The sequence below is a fragment of the Chiroxiphia lanceolata genome, chromosome 8 (assembly GCF_009829145.1).
Source record: "Chiroxiphia lanceolata isolate bChiLan1 chromosome 8, bChiLan1.pri, whole genome shotgun sequence".
Taxonomy (NCBI): domain Eukaryota; kingdom Metazoa; phylum Chordata; class Aves; order Passeriformes; family Pipridae; genus Chiroxiphia; species Chiroxiphia lanceolata.
Genome location: NC_045644.1, coordinates 24,385,665 through 24,404,024, shown reverse-complemented (window position 1 = coordinate 24,404,024; position 18,360 = coordinate 24,385,665). Strand labels below are relative to the sequence as shown.

Below are 18,360 nucleotides of genomic sequence, written 5' to 3'. Positions count from 1 at the left end.
AAACAAACCTTCTGAAGCGCTTCCATTACTAGAGAAGGGATGTAGGCTAGGTTGAATCTTTCCTGTCTAGAATTTAACACTATTTAAGTAATATACTGATCTGATGACCGTAACATTTAACTTGATCTAGTGAAGAGGCCTTGGCCCTTACATGTGAGGTTCAAGGAGATAGAACAGAATGGACAAATGAAAATAGTTTTGTGAATCCTTACTGTTCAGATGTTCACCATGTTTGGTTTTCTTTTCCCTTAGGTGTCTCTGAGTGCATCATCATGGGAATTCCAATGAATATTGGAACAGGACTTTTTAAACTGTTGCACAAAGCAGACAGAGAATCAACCCCTCCTAGGAGGCCTCTGATATTTGATCATAATGAATTTCATATTCCCATTGTTACATAGCACTTGGACATGATGCAACATAGCAAAACAAGAAATAAGAAGCAAATATAATTTAAATTTAAAAATGTTATCAGTGTTATCAGTTCTGTGTCTCAATAACTATGAATTGGTAAGTGAAATACTATCAAAAGAATTGCCCAATTGTTTACCACCTGTTGTTAATAGAGACTCTGAAAGGAAAGGCTTCTCTGCAGCAGAGAGTGAAAAGAAATTTGAAGTGGATATCACCTGATAACATTTTCTTTTTCATGTGATAGAATTAGCTTTTTGTGTTACTGTTAATGGGTGGAAGCTCTTATTAACTCAGTATTACACGTGTATTCAGATTTTATTAAAAAACAAAAGAAATAGAAAATTGCACAAGAGTTCTGTGAGCTTGTCCAGAGTGCATTTGGAAATGGCCTTTAAGCAGGAGCTGCAGAGGTCAGTCTACAGCTGTTAAGAACAGAAACTTCAGAAAGCTGGAACTGAGTCTGTGATTAATTCATACTGAGTTCAGGAGTGCTGTTCAAAGTGTTTGAAGTATTTGCTCTTTGCTTGTGGTGTTTTTAATTGGTTTTCCTTTATCCCGAGTTAGTATCCAGTAAATCATTTTCCTCCCCAGGATTCTGTTTTGGGGCCACATTTGCAAGAAGCTGCACATTGTAAAGCTGCTACTAAATTCTGAGAACTGTTGTAAGAATATTGCAAATTATAAGTAACTTTTGATATGACAAGAGATGTCTGCTGGAATCTGAACTTTACAGCAGTCTTAGTTTTGGGAAAGTTTCATAATTGAGCAGGATCATCAGAAAAACTTAGTTTTATTTTATTATATAAAGTAGAAATAGAAAGGGTTACTGTTTTTATGCATTACCATGAAATAATCTGAAAGTATTTTTAGCTTTAGCCCATTGGAACGGTTTTTACAATGTATATAGATTTCCAATTATTTCAGAGTAGTATGTGTAAATTGACTGTGGTGCTATGGAGGGGAAGTATCTTAGTGTTTTGTCAGCGGGGTTTAGGTATTCAGTGTGTTCATAACATTGGGTCAAAGCTGGAGAGAAACAAAGTAGAGGAAAAAGCTGGAGTTGTGCCCTCATGAAATAAAAGCAGGCTGTTGAGTATCCTAGCATTTAAAAAGGAACAAGTTTGTGCTGCAGTTTGTCTTTATGTAGCACCAAAGGAAAAGCGTAAAACAACAGACTTAGAGTCTCTGAATGGAGCTTTAAGTCTTAAGGTGCCACTGTGTTTATTTTTTAATTCATCCTCCATGCAGACAAGATCTCACAAGAAATTCAACAAAGCTATTCTCAAATTATTTTGTATTTTCGGTGTGATGCTAAGATCTACTTCTGCCTAGATTTGGCAGGGTAAAGATGGAGAATGTAGTGCATTTAGCATCTGCTCTAAAAGCCATATATATATATATTGCTATCTCTGTTTTAAAAATAGTAATTTAAGAATAAATTAAATTTTTCTTTGTGATCTCAGTGAGATTGCCACTTACTGATTTGTCTATTTCTTTTTCAAGATATAAGTTTAACACAGGGGCTACATGAAGAGAAAGCCCATAAAACTTTCCTGTGGTTAAGTACTTCATTTTATCATGGGAAGTTCTATTGAAAGTGTTTGGCATTTTTGTGAATAAAGATTCTTCTCAAGGTCTGAATGGGTTTGTATTGCAACAACCACATCTTTCTCTTTTTTTTTCTCTAAATACAGTGAAATGGGCTATTTAAATGGTGGGTTGACTCTCTTGTTTGTTTTAAAAGTATGAATTAAATGTCACCTGTTATCATTGTCTCTGATAATAAAAAAGGGCAGAGGTAAAGAAAAGGTAAAACTTGTGTTTGTTTATTGATGCATTATATCTGTGCATAAATAATTTATGGATGAGCTAACCTCCATCTCTCTCATTTGCTTAGTTATTAAGACACTTGAGAATTATTGAGTTGAAATCTCAGGTATTTACAGCCTAAATGAATATGTAATATAAAACCTATCTTGCATGAAGTCGACACGTCATGTCCTCTGAGCATGCTCTGCATCTCATGAGTGTTTCAACCAAAAATAGATTGTTTACAAGAGCACTGTGAATTAGTAATTATTGTTTGAGCTTTCTGTACAGTCAGTAAACAAATTAGCTGTTGGATTTCACTCATAAGCAGTTTTTTATAAGGGTCATTTTTAACAGTCAAAACCATGGAATTTTGGGATATTTACATAATAAAAATTTACATTTTTATTAATTTTCTTAGCTTTAGGTTTCATTTTTTAAAAATCAGTTACATTTTTTATCTGTTTTATAGATAACATGTACATTTTCATCTATTTTATAATTTATGTGGTAATTGAAATTAAATACTAAGTTAAATGTAAATTTTAAAGAAACACAATTTTGTTTCCAAAAAATTAGTAGATAACAGTAGAAGCCATAGAAAAGAACATCACAGACAGGCAACACATCTTTGCATGGAAAAGATGGAAAAGCATCTCTTGTTCACTTATGATGTCTCACAATTCTTTGTGTACTTAATATACAGTAAAAGCAAGTTCAAAGTTAATGCTGAAATCTACATGTTAGGTTATGGGAACAATCAGGTACTATCATTCTAAAGTGATCATTGGATGCCCTTAAAATTTTCAACATTATCCAGCTCATGTAGAACATGGATGTTGACTTAGAATGGTTGGGCTGCTGAAGAATCTCAGGCATGAGCTGCATTGCCAGTGGTGCAGCAGGGCCAGCTGCAAGTGGGCGGCCTGAGATGGGAACCCACATTCATATTGGTACAGTTTTAAAAGGCAAAAATTGCCTCCCAAAGTTCATTAAATTTTTCATCTGTTCTAAAACAAATTTCAACTTTTCCTTAAATGTCAGGCTTAGAAACATCTCCAAGTCATTCTGTATTAACTGGTCCTTGAATTTTTATCATTTTATTTCTTCTCAGTGAGGTCTACTGAAAATAGTACTTTATTTGTGACTTGCACTAAAACTTGAAAATAGTTTTTCTGTTTTAATCCCAGGTAAATGGCAAAGCAGAGATATTGTTCATTTGTATACATCCATGATTAGCAGTTCTGGATTTTATGTGTGATGGGTCAAAAAAGCCCCTTCCATCTCTGTTTTCTTTCTGTCTAACAATAGGAGTAGCTGAACCATTATACAATAGTTCAGTAGATGCTTGGAGATGGGGTTAAGCTTCTCTCTGTCTCTCTTTGCCCTAAAAACAAATTCAAACCCACCTGTGGTCCCCGTGCTGAGAACACAGAAGATGACCTGTTAGTCTGGTGACAGCTGGGCTGGAACAGCCTGGAGACCTGGCAATGCAAGTAGGAACAGTGCCGAGGGATCTGCTGAGCTGGGAGCGAGGGTCTGCTGGGGGGTGGGAACAGAGCAGAACACAGGCAGGAGTCTAAGTGAAGGGGGAGCACACAATAAAGAAGTGAAGTGGAGAAAGTAAGTAAAGCTCCATTTCCTGAGGCTGTTGCAGGAGGATGAGCTATTTGCTGGGAAGTGCATGTCTGGCAGCGGTGGAGATGGAAACTGCAGCTGAGGACTTGCAGGAGGGGCCACCCTTTGCCGTGGAGCTGGGCAGGGCTCTGGTGAGGGTGTGCAGCTTCAGCTGCTGGGGGTTGAAGTTAAGCTGGAGTGCTTTTCCAAGCCTTGTTATCCTACAATATATACAGCTGTCCTGGTTTCAACTGCCACAGTTAATTTCTTCTCAGTAGCTGTTCAGGTGCTGTGAGTTGGATTCAGTATGAGAATAACTTTGATAATGAAGTGATGTTTTAGTTGTTGCTAAGTCATGTTTATCCTAAAGCAAGGACTTGGGGCTGGTCCTGTGCAGGGCTAAGACTTGGACTCGATCTTCATGGGTCCCTCTCAACTCAGATTATTCTGTGATTCTGTGACTTTTTTGTGTGTCATGCTCTGCAAGTGAGGAGGTACAAAAAAAAAAACAAACAAAAAAAACAACTGGGAGGGAGCAAAGCAGGGACAAGTGACCCGAACTGGCCAAAGGGATATTCCACACCACAGTGTCCTACCCAGTATATCAGCTGGGGAGCTATCCAGAGGGCAGGCAATATGGGTTCAGGGATGGGGTCTGGCATCAGTCAATGGGTGATGAGCGATCATATTTTGCATCACTTTTTTTTCCTTTTTGTGCTTATTATTTACTGTTATTATTACACTTCCCTTTGTTTCAATTATTAAACTGTTCTTATCTCAGCCTACAGGTTTTACTTTTGATTCCCCTCCCCATTGCACCGGGGAGGGGATGGGGTGCTGAGCGAGCGGCTGCATGGTGCTTAGTTGTCAGCTGGACTTAAACCCCAACAATAGCCTACATAATTTTAACAGAAGACTAAATACAGACCTGCCAGGGTTCTAATTTTTACAGTAAGGTTTACATTAATTAGCAGTCTGTTACTGCTTAATCTATATCCTTTGATAAATTACTGTTCTCTCCCCATATTGTTTGTATTTGAGGAGAAGAGTACTCAAGGTAAAAGAAGTATGTAGGCAAAAACTGTAGTTAAAATTAATTTACTAAACCATTAAGCAGAGAGTAATTTTTTTAAAAGGCACTTCAATTAAAAAAAACTATTTAATGAAGTACTTTCTTGGTATGTTTATCAGGAAACTACTTTACACATGTCTGATATCTGCAGAGAGATAAGAAAACACGTGTTATATAGGTTTCCTGTTATGACTATGGGAAGTTGGAAGCAAATCCAGAATTGTTCATACCTTGAACCTTTTTGCTAATCTATGCTTAAAAAAAAAGGAAAGCACATTAATGGTGTGTTTTATAAAGTTAACTACAAGTAGGATAAAATTTGGCTATTTCAGTAGAAATGCTCCTTGGTGGCTGACTGTTGGTCACTGTTTCAGTATAAATTGAAGGAACCACCGTAACAGGAATTCCTCAATTTTGTATCACTGTGCTTGCAGACAGGATACAGATTTTCATAGTATCTGCATATTTGCTTAAAATCTTCCATGAACGTAACTGATAAATGTATCTTGAAAGTGGTTAGCTAAAGCTCTGTATACAGACCTAGGAAAGTCTGTCAGTAATTAAATATGTGGAAGAAAAAAATAAGAAAAATTGGCCTATGTTTTTATATTGTCTAAGAACAGAAAAATTAAAAGGATAAAATTATAAAATGTGTTAATATTTTAATGCACAAATACTTGGCAGGTTATTTGGATGTGATTATGGTATTGAAGCATAGCAAGTTTATCTTGAAGAATAAATACCAAAATCTCACAGGCCAATTGGAAACAAACCCATAGAAAACAAACCAGCCCTGCTACTTTTGTGTATCAGTGCTTGTGGAAATGAATTAAGGTTTCCTGTAACTGATAAAATGAAAATTTTAGAATGTTTCTTCTAATGAAATTAGATTATAGCATCATCATCTTCCACTAGAGAGCAGCATTTTCTTTTGAGAAAAGAGGTATTTGGATAGCAATTCTTTATCTTTTTCTATTAAAAATGGGGTTTTATAATATGAGGACTGAAATATGAGAAGGAAGGTCACCTGTTAAAATTATATACATGAGGAAGGAGATTAAGGGAATTCATTTTCTTAAGAAGGAGAAGCCAGAGTCCACACAGGCTTTATCATGAATTAGTAACATTTTCACTTGCATATTTTCTGTCAGTCTGGCTTAAAAACCAACCAAATAAGCAAACAAAAATAGTACTTCAGTAGAAGGCTCTAGTGATTCCCAAACGAATGTAGCAAGTTACTCCAGGGAAGTGAGAACAGCGAATCTGTCCTGTGAACTGGGACATGTCTTTTGTGGCAGCATTTTCCATGCAGCACTGACTGTTACAATCTGCGCTCACTCTCCACAGTGAGCACTGAGATACAGCTCTGAGAGCTTCTCTGAAGCGTGAAGTGTCCTGGCAGCTCACTGGGTAGTGTCTCACATTCTTCAGCTGCTGCAGAACTCCAAAGCAAGGCTGTATTAAAAACACTCGAAGGTGATGTTGATCGATGCAAGGGACCAATGTTTAGGACTGAAAATAATATGAAACAGGTGGTCTTCTCTGTGTACAGACAGCTGAAAACAGAAAGATTTATGAAAGATGACTTCCACTTTAATGTCTGAAAGCTACAAGGGTGCCTGTAGCTTTGTTAGTTCCTATCCCATGTGTGACAATTCACAGTGGTGAGGACTCTGTATTGTCTGGCTGTGCTTAAGGTTTCTGTGGGCTCTGAGTTGCTCTGGGTACTGTATTGGCTTAACCACCACAGTTACTTCTGGGTTTATGTAAAGCCACCGTCTGCATCAGATGGTGAAGGGTGTTCCTTCATTTAAAGAGTGTCCTGTGAGTCCAAGCCTTCAAGATAAGGAAAAATTGCATGTACCTGTTGTAGGTAGGAAGGACTGATGTTGTACAGGAATATAGTGGTTTCTGCAGTTGTTGGGAATAGAGGAAAGCAAGCTGAAAAGGCAGGGCATGTAAAGATAAGCGAGAGGATAAGCAGTGGGAGTTCAGATCTGTTTGGGGAGGAAACAGAAAGGTGGCACCTAGGTGAAGTGATGCACAGATATCCGTAATCTCTATAAGGAGTCCTAGTGAAGTGATGGAAATAGCTGGGAAAAAGATAGGTGTTCCTGAGAACTAAGATTTCATCATTTGTACTGGAGATTAGTTACTGGCTGTAACAAACAATAATTAAATCATCATTCTTTTGGTAGATGACTATTAATAATGCAATAACTAATAATGCAATGACTACTAATTAGCAATAACTCTGAATTATTTCCTTCAGTTATTGTATCAGTTTGGATATGCTGCTCTTTCAGCCAACTGTGCATAGTTACAGCTGCTGAACTACAGTGATATGCTGCAGCTAAGCACAAAAACTGCTGTTCCTGGTGGGTTCTGGTACAGCCCACAAGGAAGATCATATCTATAATTGGCAGGTGAATCGGAATCTCTTTTTTAGTGTTGATACCTGAAGGGAGATCAGAAATATTCCAGGAAAATCCTTATCTTACTTTTTTTTAATAATACACAGGTCCTGCTACTGAGAAATTACAACAATTAAATTTCATGTGTTGTGTCTCATACTAGAAGAGGGACAACAAGAGCTATGAAGATCAGATGGATAATTTACTGAAGTCTGTAAAGGAAAGCTATTTTATGTAGATTTTTCTGTTATTGTTAAAACTTAGGCTGTTTGTGATCAATGTTTGCCATCACAGCGCTATCATCATGTTGGTTTCAGAGCCGGATAGTGCTGAGGGGTTTTAGTCCATGGGTAAAAGAGGACATGCATGTATCTCTGATTGTGGCTTTCAGGGTCCACAGAAACCTGGGTTACCCCTCAGGATTTCATACCAAGTTCCTTCTCCCCTTCAGTGGTGATGTTTTGTCAGCTGGCGACAGTGTTGGCCAGAAATGAAGCTGTTCTGAAAGCAGCAGGTACCTGGATTATTAATCATAGGCTTTCTATTCTCCTTTTTGTCCAAATGTAGGTTGGTTAGCCCTAACAGCTAATCTTTCAATACATATGGCAATTTTCTCAGCATGCACCCCTTTTAAATGTTAACTCGTGTGGATTTTTAAAAGCAAAATTTAAAAGAAATTTATTGCCAAGAAATGCAAAAGTGATAGTGAAATTGTGCTGGTAAACTGCAGGAGTCCCAGAAAATGCCAGAATAAGGTGTGAGACTTCAGAATTAATTTATTTCAAGGTTTTTTAGGTTTCTGGGAACTGGTTAGCAGTATGGTGTGATTCATCCAGGTTTGACACAGATGGGGGATTCTTTGGCTCAGATTCACAGCATCTCTGGTAAACTGCTGATTGTCTTTGGAGTGACAAGGATGGCTTGGGCCATGTCATGGTGCAGGCTTGAAGCACCAGCAGCGACACTATGGGACTTGTTTCTGAAGGGCAAAGTGGGTTGGGCATCTTTCATGCACTTGCTGGAAGGAATGACCTCACTCCTTAATCTACCTTGATCCCTGCGCTTTTTCAATGCAATGGTGCTAAAATATTTGCTGTATGTGTCAGTACCTTGACAAGCCCACACAATAACTTACTCCCTTTCCCATATGTAATTCTTCCAGATTTTCTGCTCATGCAGACATGTTGCAGTTACTTCAGAGACTTCCTTTAAACTTCTCTTTTTTCAGAAGATATATAGTTCTTCTGACTTATGCCACTGCTGAGCATTTTCTAGTTCCCTTTGCATTTATTTCTGTCTCCTTGTCCTTGTTTCTCACACAGAGTCGTCCCTTCTGGACCCGTAGTGACTGTCACTGCTGGTGACACTGCTTCCCTGCAGCAGTGCTATGTCAACCATACTGTGCCACTGGCTGGAGTCAACTCAGCCATGCAAGGTTACCGTGAACGATTGCCTGCAGCATAATTAAACCACTCAAGGAAAAAACATCTCCTCAGCACATCTGGAGGTGGAAATTTACTGCCATCAAAATTACAGCTATGGTCAAATAACTCTGGGGAAAAAAAATGACCTTATTATATAAGGGACTATATTTGTACTCTAAACTGAAAAGCATCCCTGTTTCACATGGCTCTTTGTCAGCACTAAAAACTGTATTCAGCTCTTTAAGTCTCCACTTACTTTTGTCTTTAGCCTGCTTCTGGTCCTCCCTACTTAGCTGACACCAATATTGTTTCCCTTGCTTGTGTTTGTATGTATTCTGTTGAGAATAAATATGAGGAATCAGCGCAGCAGGTTGGTAGGTAGCTGGCACATGTAGAATCAGTTAACTTGCTGCCACAGACTTGTAGGACCTGGGGAAATCTTTAGACTCTCTATACTTTAGATTCAGTCTGTTAAAGACTATTAAATTATAATAGTCTCTCCTGGGCAACACAGTTATGAGAGGAGATGATAGAATCAATGTGAGTGAAGGGCCTGTGCTTGTGAAAACTTATGTGCTATAGGAATATTTAGTAAATAGGATGTGTGGATTTAAGGATGTGATTAGCACCTGCTATGTATAGTTCATTTTATTCTGTCATCTTCTAAAGTGAGTGGAAAAGGTTAGTAGTTGGTGCTCTTGAAGTCAGCTGCAAGACAGACATGGACTTCAGCTGGAAATGGAGAGGGCAAAGCAGTGAAGCTCTTGACTGCCGTTAATATTCTTGGAAGGGGAGGGTGGCAGCTCTAAAGACAAGTTGAGGGAAAAAACTCAAACAGTACAAATAGCCCACAGTAAAAAGGATAATATTTGGCTTGCCTTGCTGATGAAGTGTATTTATCCTTCATGGAATATCTCTAGCAGACTTGGAGACTTTTTATTTCAGTTATTCTTTTTGCACAGTATTTTTATGACCAAACTGGGGCTTAATCCAAGTCCCCTGGAAACCAATTAGAGAATTCAGCAGAACTGGATGAGCTTTGATATATGCATTATGTTAAATATTTCTATCTATCAAACTCCCACCAGTTAATGCATCTTTATAAGTTTCAAACAGTTGAACAACACTTCTCTAAACTTCATTGCTGCACACTTGATTCAAAAAGAATAAATTTAACCTAAATCCTTTTTAAAGCTTCCATGCCACTCAGGACTTTGTCTCAGATGTTTCTGCTTATTCTGGGCCATGCTGTGTGTGTTCGTTTCCGTTTAGTATCGAGGTGAGGATTTTCTATTTGTTTTAGGAGTTGTTTATTTGTTGTTCAATTCTGATAAATACTGGTATTTAAAATAATTTAAGCTCTAAATTACTTTTATGGCATTTTTCTTTAGAAAATACTACTTAACTTGAACTGTTGAGTGTTTAATTTTTACATTTGTGTTATAAGGGTCAAAAATACAGATGTGTTGAAGATCTGTAGCTCAGTTTAAACTCGATGACCAAACCTTGTGGAAGCTGGTAATGCAGCTGCCACTGTGCCAAGATGAGACATTATTTCATTCTGGAACTCTCTGATGGCTTTCCCATCCCTTCCAAGGCATGTAGGCTGGCACAGAGACTGTATTACTTTTGCCTTCTAAATTAGAGTGTATTTTAGGAGTTACTTCATTTCACGTTAGTTACTGTTTTCAGAACTAATTTTAGTTAAGTCCAGTATTTTTATCATTTTAAACACTTTTCAGTCTTAAGTTGCATCTTGGCCCATGGTGTGCTTTGCCTGAGCAAACTGATTATAGCAAGTTGTACAAGGGTTTCTCTTTGACTTTATTCTCACTGTAATTCCAGTCTTGTGTTTATCTCCAACAAAAATGATTTCCCTCTCCTGCCCAAGAAATATCCAGCAATGTTAAAAATAAAACTTTCTTCTCAAATGAGAAGCATATGGAATTTATGCAATATTTATGTAAACAGAAATCTATGTATCACTATCAAATGGCAGTTCAAGTGTCAGCTATGGGTATGACAGGATCTGCTGAAAGCCCAGCAGATTTTTCAACATCCTGAGCATGTACATTTGTCTGGTTCTCACAGGCACTTGTAAAACTGTACACAATTAATGAAAGTACACCAGAAATGCTTCTCCTATGTAATAAAACAGATTAATTCAGAATGCTAGAGCATTCATTACGAAGCTGTAATAATCCCCTCCAGCTGGATGCTCCCCACAGTCCTGCTTATCTGCTGCCATGCACGATAAGCTTTTGGAGTTCAACCAAATCTGAGTATTGGTCTGTTCTCACGTGGATCTGCTGGGTTTTGGGTTTTTTTCAGGAATTGGTCTGCCACCTCTCTTTTCTGCTTAGCCTGAGCATTGCAAAACAGGTGAGTTGTGGGATGAGCTCTTCAGGCATGTGTGGAAAGACAGGTGTCACTCAGGATCTAGAGAAACAGAACCACAATTGCATGAGTACCTGTCTCCATTTCCTCAAGGAGAAAACTCTTTGGGCATAGACTACAGATACTTGGACTGCCCTAGAATTTTCAAGGAATACTGGCTTCTGTTCAGCATCAGGAGCCTTTTTTTTGAGTCCAGTTGTGCCAAATAAAAGCACCATCCCTGGAGACCCTGGAAAACTTAGTTTGTAACTGAGATGGATTCAACTCGTACACCTTTGCATGTCAGTGAGCAGAGGAACTACTTGCTATTTAAAGTACATATGCAATTCTTAGCAGATCTAAGAAATGGAACATAAGGAAATCCCTTTCCTTCTTCAAGAACCTTTAGATTCAAATCCAGTTTGAAAATGCTCATTGCTGACAGAAAACCAGCGAAGAGGGTGAAAAAGTGCTGAGGCATTCTCTGGAGTCCTTACTATTGCATTTGTCTACCTTCTTAACTGCAGTTTGGGATTTCTTCTTATGAGTTCCCAGTTTGTGCATGGCTTGTTTAAAGAAGTTGCCTGTGGCTGTTTAGGGCACCCATTTGCTTTTATCTCCCCGTTAGTGTTAAAAGAAGTAAAAGCAAATGATTGGTATAAATAATCTCTCTTGGCTTGACTTGAAAACTGACCTAGAAACTGAACCAATAACAAACTGCAAGCAAGAGCTTTTAAAGGGGCTGTTTAACATCTGCTTGCTTATAGAAGTTAACCACATCACAAGTCAGGCCAGTCCTGGAAAGAAAATGAAATCACCCCCTGATCTATTCTAAGCAGATGGGTACTTGGGATTTGCTTGAAGAGTGTCTTCATTACAAAAGCTGAAATTCTTACTGCCCTGCAGTATCACCACTAATGTGCCTCTAGTATTTCTGGTTTTCTTTTGCTGCCTTTTTTTGTCTGAGAAACAGAAGCGATTGTGTGTATTCACAGGTTCAGGAGACGATTTGCCTACCCATTTCTTTCCCCCTCCCTGCCCCAAACAAACAAACAACCACCCTTCCTGCCAGGTATTTTGCCTTTGAGGAAGCCATTTTCTTTCCAAGTAAAACAACTTTTTTATTTGTGTTTTTCAACAGCCCAGGGAAATCTAAAACCTTCATCAAACAATGTTGTTTTCTTTCTGTTGAAGCTGACTGAAATATCTCATCTTATTCATTTTAATTTGTCCAGGGTGGGAAAAGACCACGATAATTTCTATCTGAAAACTGCCCAGTGTAGTACAAGATGAAGTGACTGATAGGTTTTATGGCTACAGAAAAATAAAATAAAAAAAAAAGGTCTGCTTTCCCTCATACTGTATGTCATAGGAGCTCACTTAAGAAAGAGCTAAACCATTTCCTGGAGTTCATAGTTACATATTTTTGGGAAGATAAATTATCCTTGTGCTTCTGTGTGTGTCCAACAGCAGCTCCCTCAGACTACAGCTTCAGCAGGAGCTCTGAGGACCTCAGGATTTATGGGCATAGCCCATTCCTGGAGACAATACTGCCAGGTGAAATATTTTCCCTGGGCAGTGCCCAGACTGCTCACATTATGGTTTTGGGTTTTTTTACGGATGAATGAGATCCTTTGATCTGCTGGCCCATTAGACCAGCACCTTCCTATCCTGAAAATGCTAATTAATTGTCTATCAGTCACACTAATTTGAAAAAATAAGCTGCTGTGGAGAACCACTTAGCTGCTGGTGTTTCATATGACACCTATGACAAAGTCTCTGTGGTGTTTACTTTTTATCTACAGAGCTCTAATCTTACCTTGGTGATTACTTGGTGATTTTTCATATAGCTGTCTTGGATATTGCATAACCTTCTTTCCCAGGATCCACACGGTGTTGTCACCTTCTATTAACTTACTGTCAATGTCTCAATATTTTTCTCTAAATCTGTAGTTGCTTGAATCCTGAGATTACATGAGAAGCTTAGCTTTCATTACAAAACCGTTTCTAGCATACATCACTGCCAATGAAGCTTGAAGACCTGTACCCTAAGGGCTCCAAAAAAAAAAAAAAAAAGGCACATGAAATGTCTCCCATGCATTTAAAAATAACAGAAAAAAAATCCTAATTCTAAAGAAAATCCTCTGCTTTTGGCCATTAGAATTTCTGATTGGTTCAAATTGATGATTTTTGAGGAGGAGATTTACCAGTGAACCTACAGCAGCAGAGCTGCTGCTGTGCCTCGGGCAGCAGTAAGCAGGCACAGCAGAGGAGGAAGTGCTTGAGAAGGAGTGACGGGTATTTTTGCATGGTAGACTTTTGTCCTGCGAAGATTCCTATTAAAATGAGTATAAGAAGCCTGTTTTAAAATCTAGATGTTCCTGAAGGGTGTCTTATCAGAAAATACCAAGCTAAAATAATATGATAGTGTCAGTCAATATGTGGATGAGTGATGCAGAATATAAATCTCATCGCCTAGAGGCTTTTGGAAGCACAGATTTTGCAAGACAGAAGAACAGTCACTGGGTGCAGTCCCTGTTATTGCAGGTGCAACATTTTATACTATCTTACTGAAATCCATCTTGAAAACAGGAAGGCTCTTCTTTTTCTATTTCTCTGCTTTTTTCTCCTCTTCTTTCCTCTGCTCTCCCTTTTCCCTTTTTTGCTTGATCATCATGCTGTTCAGAGTCTTCTTGGTTTCAGTCTGAAGTTCTGTGATCTGTACGGAAGACAGACTTTTAAAGTGCTGGATTACGTGACTTTGAATCTCTTTTTAGTTCCTAGTGTGAATGTATGACACAATGCTATATTTCAGGAAATGTGCTGTTTGCACACACAAACATGATGATTATTGCATATTAAAAAAGGTGCATTGACAGTTACAGGAAGAAAATCTTGTACAGAGGTTGAATCCTGTTGTTGCTGTTTTTGATTCTGATCTTAATATTTTCAAAGGTTTGCATGTTTGCTGTTTTAAAATACACTGTAGTTAATATTGTGGAATTTGGGGGATTTCATATATGTCACAGGGTTATAACAAAAACAGTCTTCACCTGCTGGAGTGAGTCTTGCTGAAACCTAATGCTTTTGTTGAAGATGATCCTGTCCTCCCAACAGAAAATTCTCCAAGATGGGAACTCAGTGCTTTGCTGCCCCCCATCTTGAATCTACAGAGGGAGGTTATCTCAGAGGCAGATACACCAAGCAGATAACTTGATTCTTCTAATTCTAACCTCTGCTTTAGAAAATCAATCCCAAGGTCTGATAGCTTCTTAAGCCTCACATGTTCTATCTATATTTGAAAGGCTTTATTTCTGCATGGCAACACTCGTGTGTTTCTCCTTTTCTTTCTGAAAAGAAGGTACAAAATTGGCTAAAAATAAACTTCAATTTTTGCCTCCATGTCCCCATCTTGTCTCCCAAACCTTTCTCAGATTTCATAGGCATAGTTATTGCTAGCCTAATACTCTTTTTCAGATAGTCATTAGTTTTTTTTCTAATGCCTAAAGCATGCATCCTCAATAGCCTGGTTTCCAACTCTAAAAAATAAAAAAAAATAAAAAAATTGAAAGCTTTTCCACGGCTTATAAAAATCTACCAATCTTCTTCTGTTAGTTTGTCAAATTGTGATTTAAATCCAATTTTACACAAGTCTGCATGACATCCTTTGTCAGAGCTCCATATTTAATTAAATTTTTTAAATCCTTCCTTTCATTTGGTTTAAACAAACAAACAAAAAACTTGCCTTCATTTTGGTACTCCGATAAACACCTGCTTGATTCTTGCACAGTCTGTCCAAGTTGTAGACTTGAATTAATTTCAAGGATCTGTCTTTGATTATCTTAGATTTTAGTTCTGAAAACTTATTCCACAGATATATTCATTTTCTAAAAACTTGGCAGAGGAACCAAAGGGTTTTGCCTATTTATTTTTTTTCTATGGGGGGTTGGGGAGAAAGAAACTAATCGAAAACTGGGTTTGCTTCTTTGTATGGCAGTGGAGTTGTACATTCTGCAGTACTGTAGTGATCTGAATTTGGGTTACCTTTTAAAGTTTTGGCATAATAAATTTGCATCCATTTCACAGCTTGAGTCTTCAAAATATGCCTAAATCTTGTGAAGACTTTCCCTGAACTTTCTGGAGAAGGTCTATACTGAGTCAAGTAATTGAGGTAACAGTAGGGTCCCTCTCTTATACAGGCAAGTGGCTGCCACTGGACTCAGGGAAGACACATTTATCTGTGCCATAAGAAATTTATCTGATTTTTTCAGAGCAAAGACAACTTGCCATTTGCAAGAAAAACAGAGCGTAGGAGACTCAGGTATGTCAAAAAGATAGAAAGTGCATTGCTAGGAAGAAAGAAACCTGGTACAACAGGGATTTACCTATCTGGCACTACCTGAACAATGGCAACAGGAGATGTGAATCTGCAAGCAAAAGGCGAGGCAGGCACTGCAGGAGAAGATGGATGTTTTATTTGGAAGAGAAGGCAAAGGACTAAAGCACACTTCTGGTAAAGGCAGGACTATGTAGAGTCCAGGGTAAACACTTGCCAAGGCACACCTCCCTCTAGGTTTTCAAATGGGACTCAAGATAGCTGAGTTATGCCCTGCCTGAATGATGCCATGCCTGTGTTACTGCAACGCCTGGAGAAAGGCACCTATCAGAGTGCCAAATCAGGCAGAGGACAGAAAGCAAGATTGTCTTTATTATTTCAAATGGTAGAGACTGCTGCATAGACCTGAAGTCTGGCTCTTATCATAATAACTCATAATGAAAGTTGATGGTTTGTCTCCTTTCCTTCACAGGAAACTGTATAAGCACCCACACAACAAAACATCATATTTAAAGGACTGTTGAGATTAGACAGTCTTAAAAACTAGCACATCCTTGAATAATTTTCAGTGTTGTTGGGCATTTGCCTTCTGAAAGCTGTCCCTTGAGCGGTGCCATGCCCTGTGGCAGGCACAGAGGTGCCCTGCTCTTACACTGGCCGAGAGGGTTGTGCTTTGGCTGCACACTGGGGGACAGGAGGCGAGTTTCACTTCTTACCCAGAGTTTTTGACTCTGTTCTGTTTCGACTTTGTTTTGCTGAGGTGAAACAAATAAGTAATGCATACTAGTGTTAACCAGTACTTCGGGAATGCACAATCACTTTACTGGCTAAACTTTGCCCAACTTACTGGAGAGAAATAGGCAGATTTTCTGATAAATTTAAATAGTCTAGATAGAACACAGTTTGCAGGAGTTTGCAACAGTAATAATTATGCAAAAAAGCTAACTTCTGTACTTTGTATAGCAAAGACAGTTGTTGAGGAAGCAATGGATGCAAAGTTAAAAGAAGTGAATCTATAAGAGCATTAAATAATCGTGAAGGGACCAAATAGGGAAAAATGTGTTTCAAAATCACCCCATACCTTCCAGTATTGTTGTAAATAATGATTTTTAAGGCTGAGAAAAATCCCTAAGTCCTCTTATTCTCTGCCTTCACTAGTAGTAGTAGAATGCATAGCACAATTATGCACATAACTCAAGGCTGTTTTTACCTATGAGAGAAATCATCATCTGTTCAACTACATAAAGTGACTTGAAACTTAGTTCAGCACCTAAATTCTCCAAATGGGTGTGTTAACGGAAGATTTTAGGCAACAATGGCTTCCCCTTGTACTCACTGTGTCCAGCTCTCTGGACACTAAATAAAGGATATGGTTGTTTGGACAGCAAGCTGTCAGATAATTTTGGTTCCTATTTGATGTAATGGGGTTAACACCACTACCAGTAATGCTCTTTAAGTGTCGCTGAAACGTATAAAAAGTGACTTTAAGATGTGTTCTAGGTTATAAATCTGAGAGGTGAATTTTTCTTTCCCTGCTTCACTGTAAGAAAAAACGGAGTTGGAATGGGAGGGGACAGGGGAGGTCATCACCTGTACAAAAGATGTAGCCAGCCGAGCTACATTTCTAGCTAATGGCCCATTCCAAGGCTGGAGTGAGGAAGAGAAGGAGTTTGAGATTTGGGGAGAGCTGGCCGCCCGGGACGGAGGACGGGTCAGACCGCAGAGTGCTCTCGCCGGGACGGAGACAGGGACTGTATCCGGGCATTTCTGGAGGAAAAGCCTGGGAGCCAGTCTTTCTGGTTCTTTCGTCCTGGTGAGGCCTGACCACCGGCCCTGCGCCGCCACTGCCTCGTGACTCCAGAAGAGACCTATTTTTGTTTGTTTGTTGTTTTTTGTTGTTTGTTTTTGTTTTGGTTTAGTTTTTTTTCCTAGGATTACTGTCTAGTTTTTTGTGTTCTTACTGTTTTTGCCAACATACACATATCTTTTAATAAAGGCTTGTTATTTCTTCTGGTTTTTTCCACACTTCTTCGATTAAAGCCCCCTTAATTTTGAATTTACAATTGGTGAGAGAAGTTTGGTCTATCTCATAACTCATCCTCTTTAGCAAACTTTCCAGTCTCTTCAGACTGAGGCAAGATGATAACTGCTTGTGGTCATTCTGCAGTCTGTTCCCCAAGCTGTTTGCAAATTAAGGTAACATTTGGTGCAAGTGATGTTGGCAGCCTGTTTACCTTCAGAGAGAAAGGTTGTTATTCTCCTGTTTCTTTGCTAATCAATTGCATCCTCCTGCTACTCCTGATTACAAACACATCTGTAGTCTATTTGTAAATTACCTGGTCTCTGGTTATTCACGACACGCTGATGAAACTACATTTAAAGGGGAGATGAGCCTACAGACATTACTAACGTTTAGATCTCGTTTGAAAACTTTCAGTTTTGCAAATTCTAATGGACAAAGCTCCAAACGGTCTGTTGCTATTTTGATGTTTAGCTTTTTCCCGGCGTAGGGCGAAACAAATCTCGACGTCTGATGCCGCCGCCCGGTGCCTACCCCGGCCCCGCCAGCACCTCAACAGGCGGCCGCTCTCGCACCCGGGAGAAGGCAGCGGCTCGGCCTTTGTCTCGCCGCCGAGACACCCGGGCCAAGCACCCCGTGCGGCCCTGGCGGAGCCCCGCGGGGAGGAGCGGGAGAACCTCCCGCAGGCCGCGCCGTGGTGGGGGGGGGGGGCGCGGGTCCTTCCCCCGCCCCGCCCCGCTCCGCTCGGGGGCCGGGGGGGCGGCCCTGACTGACGGCCGGGGGGCGGCGGCCGGGCCGGGCCGGGGGAGCGGCGGTCGCGGCGGCGCTTGGGCGGGGGGGCGATGCGCTGCCGCAGCCCCAGCCCCGTGTCGGCGCAG

General features: G+C 39.5%; 1 protein-coding gene and 1 long non-coding RNA gene across 3 annotated transcripts in view; one reads left to right on the top strand and one right to left on the bottom strand.

Moving 5' to 3' along the window:
• The window catches only part of POLR3A (RNA polymerase III subunit A), a 36,331-nt gene extending 34,102 nt beyond the window's left edge, over positions 1-2,229 (top strand). The window contains exon 32 of one of the 2 annotated variants that reach the window (XM_032695016.1): positions 253-2,229. In XM_032695016.1, coding sequence (XP_032550907.1) covers positions 253-401 — 149 coding nt within the window. In that variant the 3' untranslated portion in view covers positions 402-2,229. The remainder of the gene's footprint in view (positions 1-252) is intronic. The other variant, XM_032695017.1, reaches the window with a different exon arrangement.
• Positions 2,230-13,662: 11,433 nt separating this feature from the next.
• LOC116790103 lies at positions 13,663-18,199 on the bottom strand. Its single transcript, XR_004358259.1, has 2 exons — positions 17,799-18,199; positions 13,663-13,845 (listed from the first exon to the last, which is right to left on the bottom strand). It is a non-coding gene; the product is annotated as an uncharacterized LOC116790103 (long non-coding RNA).
• Positions 18,200-18,360: the final 161 nt, after the last annotated feature.